The sequence below is a fragment of the Ischnura elegans genome, chromosome 1 (genome assembly GCF_921293095.1).
Source record: "Ischnura elegans chromosome 1, ioIscEleg1.1, whole genome shotgun sequence".
Lineage (NCBI taxonomy): Eukaryota > Metazoa > Arthropoda > Insecta > Odonata > Coenagrionidae > Ischnura > Ischnura elegans.
The window spans coordinates 3635672-3648420 of NC_060246.1; the positions used below are offsets into that span (position 1 = coordinate 3635672).

The following is a 12749-nucleotide window of genomic DNA, read 5'->3' on the forward strand; positions in this document are numbered from 1 at the left end:
AATAAAAAAAGGTCCCAGCTCGCGCAGGGATCATATTACGAAGACCTTAGATTCGAAAAAAATATCAAGTTACGCGAGAAAAATAAAACCGTGTCTCGCGCCCACCCCCTTTTCTCGCCCACTTAACTTTTTTTACCTACCTGCTTCGAATTTCCCCCTTTATGGAGGTCAACTGCTGCATGAGTCATCTACTAGCCCGAAAGGTGTCTAACAATGACTTTCGTCAATTATTATTACACCTTTATTGGATTGAAATATTAGTAATGTGCGCGTAATTTAAAAAAGAACAAGACCAAACGCGACGCATTTCTGACTTTATTTAAGCATTTTACGCAAGGAAGTAAATGTCAAAATAGGACGGAGGCTTGGCATTCTTGCGAGACTCGATATGAGCAGCAGAGCTTCTCGGAAGTTGATGTGATATTTTTTTCCGAAAACATATTCATATCAAGTTACAATTTATGAGTGGTGCTATAAATCTTTATTGTTACAGTCACAGACAAAAGAATATTTTCTCAGAATATTTGGTTTCTCCCTGATAGCAATTCCAATTCATCTTCTTATCTCGTGAGAACTTCCAAAGATGGACTGAAAATAATTGAAGAAAATCCGGTGGAGAAGAGCTTGTATTTTACAAAATGCCTCAGATTGTCAGCTAGCACTTGGCAGCAGGAGTGGGGGTAAAGCGATGTTAGTTGAATTAATTATATGCCCAATTGTTTCCATAAAATTAAAATATTCCATTAATCAGCTAAATTCCTGTTCGAATCCTTTAAAGGAAATCAAAATTACTCCCCAAAATCCTGTGTTGCCTGCTGCATAGGCAACCGAGTCAAACATTCCAGCATTCATCATTTAGTATTCGAGGCATTCGAAATTCGAGGTACATATTCGAATATTCGAGCAATGATTTAATATATTCGAATTCGATATTCGAGTTCGAGAAATCTGCTATTCGACCCATCTCTAGTATTAACCATAGCTCAACCTTGATAAGGACCACAACATTTTATGACTGGTAGCTGTTAAATTTGTCAGAAAAAACACTGGCACTAAATATAATTTTGAAGTCAGCCAGAGAAATAACAGAGCAGAATTGTTAAATGAGGAATTTCAACAATGGCTGATTCCTCACAAAACAAGAGTACGACCCATGTACAGATATATGCATTTCGCATGCATTACTTAAGCAGAAAATTCTTTTTAAACTTTGTCTTGGATATCTTGGGTATGCAAATGACATCAAGACTTTCAAACGACTAAAATATTCAATAACAATATTACAGGTATATTTTCATTAAATTCATCTCCCTCATCTACATTAAAACCAAGATAAATATATTCCATACAAATATGTAATAAATATGATGATAGTGATTGGCAAAGTGAACCAAATCATAAGGCACCTCCTCTTTCAAGATGGTCAATCTGCAAAGAAAAGAATAAAAATGTGACCATGAGTCTCAGTTCCATGCCTACTATGCAACACTACCAAAAAAAAGATGCAATAATGAAATAAAAAATACACTTTGAAAATCGTTCATGTAGCACTAAGCTAAAATACTTGCAAAAAAATTATAACTCAACTCTTTTGCTGAGGAGTTGAATCTCCTTTTTCTGGGCAAGATAAGGTTGGGACCCACCCTATGGTCACGCGTGTACTTCATACCATGCAGTGGGACCCCCTGGTGGGTAATGCATAGGTTTATCTTTTAGCCACTGCCTGAAGGTGGAATCCAACGATTTGATCTTTGGATTTTTCTCTTTTCTACAAAAATCTTGCAAAATCGTTGGCAAAATAAATTATGGTTTCGCTACTAGTGGGCCGTAGTCGCTTTCAAAGCAGCGAGGGTATTCCCTATCCCACCCTTCCATTCTTACTCCTTACCCAGGAGATGTAGACGGCTCCTTACTCACAGTGGCGCCGCCATCCTTTTTCCTTCCCATTCCACTCCTCTCCCTCGTGTGCAGGCATGTAAGCTGCACCTATTACTGGCTCCCAGCCGCGGTGTGTTATAACCTTCTAAGGATCCCCCTAGTGTCCTCATTCTCTGCCTAAAGGCGATGCAGCCTTTGCCCAAAGGGTTGAGGGAAAGTGAAGGAATATGGGGCAGCCACCATTCGGGCTCGCTGCAGCTATTTTTTGACCCTATTTACCCAACTTCAACAGGCTTTGCAATACATGACCAAAAATATTCCTATTTGCGGTGCACTGATAAAGGAAAGGAAAAGGTTTTAGAAATTCTGGATGAGATGAAGATTTCATTTCTAGCAATTGCTGGCTTAAAAAATTTTGAGAACAACATTTCATCAACTACCAGACAATTTCAGGTAAATCTGATGATGTGAATGATGCAGTGAATTTAGGCTTGAATACGAGAATTAAATTGATATTTAATTCCTGACAACAGCACTGTTTCTGACATGGACAAAAAAAGGGTATTTTTTTTATTCTGCCCTCTTAATCTCATACACTTAAACACGCCAGTGCAATGGTGGAAAGATGACTATAGAGCAATTGACCATTTCCTTGTGAGTGAGTGGAGAGAAAGAATCATCCATGGTGGTTGGGGCGTCTCTTCAGCCCCGTCAATAACTCCAACAGGAAGAAGTTAAGTGTGCCAAGGAATGCAAATGGAACAGCAAGGATGACATCTACATACATTATTGAGCATTGGCAAATGGTAATGAAATGCCATAGTTCAGAGAGACATACGGATTTCCACAGGGAAAATATGAATGAAATTTCTACCGAAATGAAGTCTGTGACTGAAAATTAAGTAGCAAAGGAGAACTTCAAAAGTCTGGAGTAGATACCTGCAGGATAATATTTTCTGTCCAGTGTAAACATTAGAGATGTGCGAATAGTATCCTCGAATACTAGAAAGTATTTGATAATCGAGATCTCGAATAATTATGCTAAAGATATGCTCTCGAATACTTTGAATTTCATGCCATACACTGTCGCACACTGTTGTTGGTAGTTGACTCAGAAAATTGTAAAGAACTCAAGTCGTTTAGTGCATGCAGCGCAGTTATAGGCAAGTTGACGAACTACATCAAATTCGCAGATTGCAGCGGTGAAAAGAGTTCGACATGGGGAACTGAAAATGATTGGGTGAAAATATCCGAAAATCCCCAGTTTCCCCCTCCAGGAGAACCTCAGTCCAGTGGAAAGTAACTACGTAGCACAATTCCCAAAATCCGCTACCCCCTCCATCCATCAGCCCTCGGCCTCCGACGCTTTCCTCCTCTCCAAAATCAAACAAAAGGTGAAAAGGTCCCAGCTCGCGCAGGGTTCGTTTGTATTAAGAAGACCATAAATGAAATGCTTCAAAAGAAAATATCAAGTTACAGGAGAATAATAGAATCGTATTTTACCCTTCCCTCTTTTTCCCCACTGACCTTTTTCTGCCTACCTGCTTCGAAGTTCCCCATTTCTGGAGGTCAACTGTTGCATGAGTACCGTGGGATAGTTACATTAGTGCATTTCCCAAGATCACTTATCCCCCTCCATTCAGCCCCCCCCTCTGAGTCTTTCCTCTTCTCCGAAATAAAAAAAGGTGCAGGGATCATATTACGAAGACCTTAGCTTCAAAAATAATATCAAGTTACACGAGAACAACAAAAACATGTTTCTAGCCCCCCCTTTTCTCACCCACTGACCTTTTTCAGCCTACCTGCTTCAAAGTTCCCAGTTTCTGGAGGTCAACTGCTGCATGAATCACCTATTAGCCCAAAAGGCGTCTCACAATGACTTTCAGCAATTGATATTACATCTTTATTGGATTGAAATATTAGTAATGTGTGCTTAATTTAAAAAAGAATTAGACCAAATGCGATGCATTTCTGACTTTATTTAAGCATTTTACGCGAGGAAATAAATGTCATATACAATAAGTCCTCTGCTTACAAGCATTTGACTTACAAACTTTCAGAGATACAAGCATTCAAAAGATGCAAGCGTGCCTGAAATTTCATATTTGGCACCTTTGAGGTTGGCTGATGCAACGCAAACAGATGCATAGAGAAGCTCACACTTTGCACAAAGTCTAAACCAAGCATCAAGTTAACTGTTTCGAAGTCAGGAACTCTTCAGCGTTTCACCCGTTCTTCCTTCCCACGGACAGTGAAATTTTTTGGCTGCAGCCACGCTGAATGCGCTGATGGATAAGTTCAACACCATCATGAGTTACGTCAAGATATAGATGCAGTATTGCTTTCTACAGGATAACTACACTTTTAGATGGCTTGCTTAGGTTTTTCAACTTACGAACAACGTTTCAGAACGTATCTTGTTCGTATGTTGAGGACTTAGGGCCGTATTCTTAGTCGACCCTGTAGGGTCAACCGACCCTGGATACATCATCAGCCCCTACATAAACCGATCTCGCCCTACATACCCCAAATGAAGCCCTACATATGGCCGTTTTTGGAACTAAACGGGCCCTATTTGATGTAGGGTACCCGAACCAACCCTACACCCTACAAAAACATGGCGGCCAAATATCGTCTGCTGATCACTTCGATTGAAGAATCTACGTCACAGTGGATATTAAGGGAGACGACCTCACACAAGCCATTTTAAAATGTACAGTAACACAGCGGAAATGTAATAATACAACCACTTTATAACCACCAAGTTAAATAAATTATAAAATTGACTGAACTAATAAGAACAATATAGCGGTATACATCACCTTGTTTCTACGAATATATAATAATATTTTTCACGTTTGGCACTCGGTATACTTATGGGAAACCAATACTTCGTTTACGTATATACATAGAAAACGTATTTTCATGCCACTGTTTGCCACATAATAAACTTAACTACAGAAGGTGAAAACGAATGACGAACCTTGATGATGCAACGTAAGTTCCCACACCAATGCTCATATTTGCTCTGTACTTATTACTGTCTTGTACAGACCGCTTTTGAAATAATTTATAGACAATTAGGTTCTACTTTTGGCTCGATATGAGAGTATTTGTAGCGATAGTTACGGTACCGACTCGACCTGGCGGACGACACCTACTGTTTATTTACCTTGAGCCGTTGTCCTAACGATACACCCGAAAATTATCGGACGTCTTTTCTTAGTTTCATAGTTAGTTCCCATTACGCCACCAGAGTGGAAAATTGGTGCTGCGCCATCATCTACGTCATTTCAGAGAATTTGACGACAGAATTACCCTCCACCACTTATGTAGGGTCGACTAAGAATACGGCCCTTACTGTACATTCAACTATGCAACCTTTCCAAACCTCTCTACCTTTCTCAAATGACCAACAATTGATGAAACCGTTGGTGGTCACTTAATACAGGTTTCACTGTAGCAAGAACCCCTACGAGTCCTCCAACATCATTTCACATAAAATTATTTAAAAAATAAAACAAATCCATGGGATTAGAAAATTTAAAAAGTCATACCAGATGATCAGTGATGCTCCACAGCCTCATGTATGTTACTTGGCTTCAAATAATCACTCCTTTTGAGCTTCAAGTGCTGCTATATAATCAGGAATGGCACACTCAAGTGGATCAGGAGCTTCAACCCTCATAAGGCACTCATTTAAGTAGAGGGGCTTGACGCAGTGAATCCCCTTCCTGGCCAGCGACTCCACATCTGCCTTAGTTCCCGGGCTGCGGCCAGGCTCCATGAGGCATATTGTAGCATCCGTGGCAGAAGTGTAGGGAGGTCTGGGGAAAACCAAACCCAAAATTTCAAGGATAATTACTCTACTTCATATAAAAAGATCAGCATTAAGGATGCACGCTTTACAAAGGAATTAACTGATGAATGAGAGGAACAGTTAACTAACCAGCCAGCACAGGTGTTCAGCAATCCAAAAATGCTCGAGTAGTACCCTGAGGTACAATGATACAAACCCATAATATGGAGTCACTATTCCAGAGGAGAGGATCCATGAGAGCATCAAGAGTTAAAGTACACAACAAGAGGTGGAGACTGGATGAATTTCTAATTGCTAAGCAGTGCTGGTGACAAATACCACAGGCATAAAAGGATGATAACCTGAGGATTCAGAACCCAAATTTCATGAGAGACCAGCAAAGCACAACCACATGACTTAAGCTGAACTACAAGGCGCTGACCAAGTGTTACAACAATTTAATTTACAAATAAGTAATTAGCATCTTAACTGCTACCTTTTATACCCAATACGTTTACTCAAATATTTATATGAAATATAACATAAAACATGAGCACATTCAAGTCTCTTATGAAGCTACTTCGTTGGAAAAGTGTCAGCTCATCTAAAAGAAGTAGATAAATATTCACTGTTATGGATACTGTACAAACAGATAATATGGAGGAAAAGTGAAACTCATATACATGTATGCATACATCCAAACAATTTTTCTATGCAACAAAGTTGCTTATAAGAATCTTCATGAGAGGCAGCCACTAAACCCCAATTGAATGATAATTCTACAAGCTATGTATACCATGACATTCATCCTGATGTAACTCAAATTTAAGAAAAACTGCATAAGCTATAAATAAATTTTCAATGCTTGGAATAAATCTCCTGTTTCAGCTGGCAATCATTTACATCACCAGGAAAATTATTCAGGGACTCAATTTTAAATTTATTTTCTTTGTTTTTTTTTCAAATTTTAATTTATTTATTAAAGGTTTCAAGGAAATTAATTTTAGACAGGCAATATATTTCAAAAGAAACTGATCAACAGATTTATAAAAAATGTCACAGCATAAATTGAGGAAAGGGATTTGATTAAGATAAAAAGGTAATTACCGTATAAGCTGGTGTAAGAGGCGCACACGTGTAAGAGGCGCACCCCTATTTTGAGGATCGAAGCTTTAAAGAAAAAAAATTTTGCGACATTTTTTTTATCCTATCGTGCGGTGTTGCAGACGTATGCCTGGAATTTCGACAGTTATCGAAATGTCCTCTTTCAGTACTGTTTGAAAGAGGAAATTTTGATAACTGCGGCGGCATAAGAGGGAGTAGAAAGAGTTCCGATCCTCTCTTTGCATACGCCATCGCTCTACGTTGCTTGTACTACTCACGAACAATTTTGTTTAAAAGCTCTCGCAGGAGTATTGCAATAGAATTGCAGCCGTGGAAAATTTTAAGGCAAAACACGACAGGCAAATGGCATGAGCTTTCCCAAGAGATTGAACAACAATCGGGGCAATCTCAGCGCCGTAGGATAATAACCACGTCGTAGATTTAAGGCCCCTTGCACACGCACCGATTTTGGACGGCCGGTAAAATATCGGCCGTCCACATTCCAATAGTGAACAATGGGAGAGCATTGGAGCTTGCACACGTACCGACCACACGCCGGCACCGGCAAAATGCCGGTTAGCTGCCGGCTATTGTCACTGTGGATCGCCGACGCCGGCTCAAAAACTTAGCAACGTATCGTTTGACCGGTAAAAATCCGGCGTGTGTGCAAGCATCGCTTCGCCGGTAAAATATCGGCCAATATTTTACTGGCCGTCCAAAATCGGTGTTTGTGCAAGGGGCCTAACGGAACTACACTCGGCTCTCCATCAGCTAATGCCTCTGCCGTTTTTTTCCTTTCCGAGACACCACAGGAAAATATCAAGTTACAGGGGAACAATGGAAACGTGTTTCATCCCTACCCCATTCCACCAACTGACCTTTTTCGGTCTACCAGGTTCAATTCCCCGAGTTTCTGGATGTCAAATGCTAGGCGAGTCACCTTCTGAGCTCGAAGATATCCCGATATCTTTCAGCAATTGTATGACACGCACGAGGTTCTAAAAAGAATTAGACCTAACGCGACGTATATCTTACAGCATTTAAGTTTTTTGAGCTCTAATTGATTGATACAAAGATTTATAGCTAAAATAAGGCTACTAATAGTCAACATAGTCCAAACAGCACAATTTTGGAAGAAACAAGCGTAGGATAAGCGCATTCAAACAAGACGAGACGGACTGGAACTCAGGCAACGCAAACTGCGTATGTCACATTGCTGCGCCTTCGCCCCTTCGCTTTAAAGGCAACGACGTCACATGCAAGATCGGACGTGTTCTTCCCTTGCTCCTTCGCTTGTAGCTTTAAATAGGGAGGGGAGGGAGCCCTCTTCCCCTCGACCTCTCCCGCAGCGCTCTTCACTTATAAGCATTTCCGATTTCTTCTATCCACCATTAAGTCCAACAATGAGCACACTCGTTCGATTTTTTTCAACCGCAGGTTTTGACACCAATATTACTATATGCAGTATAAATGCCGCGGGATGCTCACTCGTAGCAATAAATTTAGCGCGCGCTCCGGAGCGAATCACCCCGCGCGATCTTTTCAATGTTCACCTCTGGGGTACCGACATGACGGCGCGATGCTTGCAAGAAATTCAAACAGGAGCATTTTAAAAATACGTTACTAAGGGAGAAACTCCCCTGCCTGCCGCTTGATTTTGACCCAGGGTTTCAGATGACTGACTCACGCTGAAAACCATGGCCACTCAGTTCCCCTTGAACTTGCAACCGGAGAAGGGGAGGGGGGGAAGATAAGAAGTTTGTGTAAGAGGCGCACCCCCATTTTCGGCTGCAATATCTGGGAAAAAAGGTGCGCCTCTTACACGCGCTTAAACGGTAGTATTACCGATAGGTGTGCGACTACTACTAATGATAAACTTGCAAGCACTCTGATGATTTGGACAGAGACAATTAATTAGAATGTCTTGAGCATGAGATTACACACTCCATTTGGCCATGATTAGTTGACGAACATTAATTAACATGCATGGCGGGTTAAGTGAAAATAATCAGCTTCGCAACGTTTCAAAGATGTTTTAAAACAGATTTAATATTCAACTCTTACACAATCACTATCAAAGGCTAGATCAGATAAACGAGAAAAGCACACATTTTAAATTTTGACCCATTGTGGATTAACTGTCTGGATATTATTATTTTGATTCTCCTCTTAGACATTTTACTTTTGCTTTTTCTGTCTGAAAAGTTACATTTTTAATATTACTCTATAATTCAATGGTTGTAATTGGTGAATTAATTTTTCATCAAATCAGATCATATGACAGTGTATGCAGTCGAGGGCAGAGTTGACTTAAATCAAGGTGATATTTTTGAGTAAGACACTGCCTGCTATAGGCTCCTTCATCAAGGGAAGAAGAAAGCTGTAGTTCAGTCTTCAGTGGTGAGATTTTTCAAAAATGTTGACTAGACACCATCATACAGCTTTGTGGATTTCTCCATCTTCCGGGTTATCGCCGCGTTTCGTTGTCAGAGGTGACGACAGTTTTGCCAGGATTCCACCAGGCGTCTTCAGGTCGAAGTGGTCTTTCGGTGTTTTTGCCGCGTATATATAGCTCTCCCTCCTGGCGGCCGCGGTGTTGTTGGCCGGTTACCCTTGCTGCTGCGCCGTGATTGGTTGGATTTCTTAACACTCTTCCAGGCGTTGGTTATATTGTATCCGTCTTCCCTATTGATATTTTTGGGCGTTTTGATGATCTCTATTGCCTCCCTTATCAGCCTGGGGTAATACCTCTTTTCTTTTGCGATGATTTTCACTTCGTCAAATATTATATTATGCCCAGGCTTACTCCACGCATGCTCGGCAACTGCTGAGAGGTCGAATTTCTTGTTCTGTGTGGCCCTCTTGTGCTCCTGCAGGCGGATCTTCGTGAATCTGCATGTTTCACCGATGTATGATTTACCACATGAGCACCGTATGCGATACACCCTTTCAATGAGATTATTTGGAATCTTTTCTTTCGGTTTTGGAATAGTCTGGTTTATTTTTGTCACGCATTTGAATCTCGTGACGATGTGACGAAGACTCCGAGGCATCATCATACAGCTTTCAACTAAATTAATACACCAAAGGTCTTCTTCCTTATTGTGTATTTCAGTACGAGTGTTGCTTGATTCATGCACAACATATACTCCTTCAGCAATGACATTTCACGAAATATCATTTCAATTTCGTAATTTTGATGTAAACATTTAAAGGTATCTAGAGTGAGTGTTCAACAATTGCATTTTGTTATGCTTCTTGATATGTTTTTTGTTTATAGTAGACATTATACCATATAAGCGCATGTAAGAGGTGCACCTTTTTTCCCAGAAATTGCAGCCGTAAATGGGGGTGCGCCTCTTACACAAACTTCTTATCTTCCCCTCCTCCCTTTCCCCGGTCGCAAGCCCAAGGGGAACTGAGTGGCCTTGGTTTTCAGCATGAGTCAGTCATCTGAAACCCTGGGTCAAAAACAAGCGGCAGGCTGGGGAGTTTTTCCCCTTTGTGACATATTTTTGCAATGCTCCTGTTGGCGTTTCTTACACAAAGCTTTATAGTTACAACAAGGCTGCTAATATTCAAAATAGTCCAAACAGCATAATTTCAGAAGAAACGAGTGCAGCATGAGCACATTCAAACAAGACAAGACGGACTGGAAACTTCAGGTAATGCCACCTGCGTGTATTACATTGCTGCGCCTTCGCCCCTTCGCATTGAAAGCAACGACGTCACATGCTAGATCGGACATGTTCTTCCCTTGCTCCTTCACTCGCAGCCTCGTTGCTTGAAAGATGGAGGGAGCGCGCTCCTTCCCCTCGGCCTCTCCTTCAGTGCTCTTCACAAGCAATTCCGATTTCTTCTATCCACCATTTAGTCCTACAATGTACACACTCCTTTGAATTTTTTAAACTGCATGTTTTGACACCAATACAATTTTCAGTTGCAAAAATCCTCATATAAGCATCTGAAGATGATTTTTGAAAAATCATGTCCTTAAGCATAATGGAAATTACTCGGCAAGACAAATGTTGACTATCTACCAGGTACTATTGTCCTTCAAAACTACGTGTTTCTCCAAGTTTGGTATGCGATTACTATTTGCAGTATAAATTTTGCGGGATGCCCACTCGTAGCAGTAAATATAGCCCTTTGCCCTACGGAGCGAAAAACCCTGCAAGATCTTTTCCGTGTTCACCTCTGAGGTACCGATGTAACGGCGCAATGCTTATGGGTAAGAAACACACACAGGAGCATTGTCAAATTACGTCACTAAGGGAGAAACTCCGCAGCCTGCTGCTTGTTTTTGACCTAGGTTTACGGATGACTGACTCACGCTGAAAACCAAGGCCACAGAGTTCCCCATAAACTTTTACCAGCGTGGGGAGTTCAGAGTGGAGGGGAAGATAAGAAATTCTTATAAGAGACCCACCCCAATTTTTGGCTGCAATTTCTAGGAAAAAAGGAGCATCTCTTACACATATTTATATGGTACATAATGCGAGGAATTTTATTGATTTGTCATTAAACATTAGTTAATAAAAATAAAATGTGCAAAAAAATAAAGTGTTAGCGTGTGTATTTCACTCTTTTGGAACATAACCCCTAATTAGTACGGAACTCAATGGTTCAACTTTCGTACATATCTTCAGGAATGCATTGCGTGCGAAAGTCGGGGACCGCCTGTATATCATTAACCCACTGCCAAGAATCAACTGAACATCAAATGAACTGAAATCTTTGTCGCCACACACACAGACTTACGTTGCTTCCGAGATGGTGCCTCCGCCAGCCACAATGAGGCGCCGGAACGCGCCCGCCCTCTCCTCCACCATGTGCACAATGGCGCACATTCCCTCAAAGGCACCACGGCGACTCTCACTGCTCATCTGCAGCCCCCCCCCCTTGATTTTCACTCGCCACCGGTGGATTGCAGCCGAGAGGATGCGCTCAATCTCCACCGTGGGCATGGGCACCAGCCCACTCGGGTTGCCCCACTCGTACGCCTCCTCCTTCACATGCAAAGAAGCAAACGTTCGTTGAGTCAAACAACCAGTGAGCTCTCAAAAGCAAAATAGGCCTTTGCATTTTTCATCACGTCTTTTGATCAAGTTCATAAACAAACTGATTTTTACATAATTGGAGGAGTGAATTGCAAAGTGGCAAAAGTCCATTCTGCAATTTTTTGAGACAGCTCATCATCAGAGGAATCACAACTTTATTGCGAAGACGTGCAAAACCAAGTGCTTTTGCAGTTCTGCCTTACATATCAGGAACAACGGACCGGATTGCTCGCATCCTTGGAAAAGCCAACGTTGAAACCAGGTTTGGCACGTTGAGGAAGATCAGAGACCTACTTCCATCCGTCATTGATGCTGTTCCCCCATTACAAATGGAAGGCATATATGAGATTCCATGTTCATGTGGGTCTAGTTACATCGGACAGACCAAACGGAAGATAGTGACAAGGCTGAAAGAGCATGAAAGGGCGCTGAAGGCAAGGCAATGGGAAACTTCAGCTGTCGCCGATCATTTTATGTCGGGGCCAGGACACAAGATCCTCCTGGATGAGGCCAAAGCCATTGCAAGAAAATCTGCATATTATCCACGGCTTATTAGAGAGGCGATAGAAATTTCTAAACGACCAATGAATTTTAACAGGGATGATGGATATAATTTAAGCCATGTGTGGAAGAGATACATTTCGAAAATTTAATTACAATATTCCACCTTTCATCTTCCTTTTTTATATTAGATGTTTTAAAGAAGTTGGCTTTTATTTTATTTTTATTTACTTTTTTAAATACCTTGACAACAATGGACCAGTTTTTCCAACGGTATGATAGGTGTTTATATTTTCATTCTCCTGACGACGTTCCCAGTAAGTGGAACGAAACGTTGAGTTAAATATTAAGCACGCAGACGTATTCCCGAAAATGAATTATAATAGTGCATCTAATCGCTGCGAAAA

The 12749-nt window shown here is 41.1% G+C and overlaps 1 protein-coding gene across 1 annotated transcript in view; it reads right to left on the reverse strand.

Moving 5' to 3' along the window:
* Positions 1 to 1272: 1272 nt before the first annotated feature.
* Positions 1273 to 12749, reverse strand: part of LOC124154721 (DNA topoisomerase 2-binding protein 1) — a 150531-nt gene continuing 139054 nt past the window's right edge. Inside the window, exons 25-27 of the mRNA XM_046528609.1 lie at positions 11543 to 11790; positions 5436 to 5705; positions 1273 to 1428 (exon numbers count right to left, since the gene is read on the reverse strand). Coding sequence (XP_046384565.1) covers positions 5489 to 5705; positions 11543 to 11790 — 465 coding nt within the window. The 3' untranslated portion in view covers positions 1273 to 1428; positions 5436 to 5488. The remainder of the gene's footprint in view (positions 1429 to 5435; positions 5706 to 11542; positions 11791 to 12749) is intronic.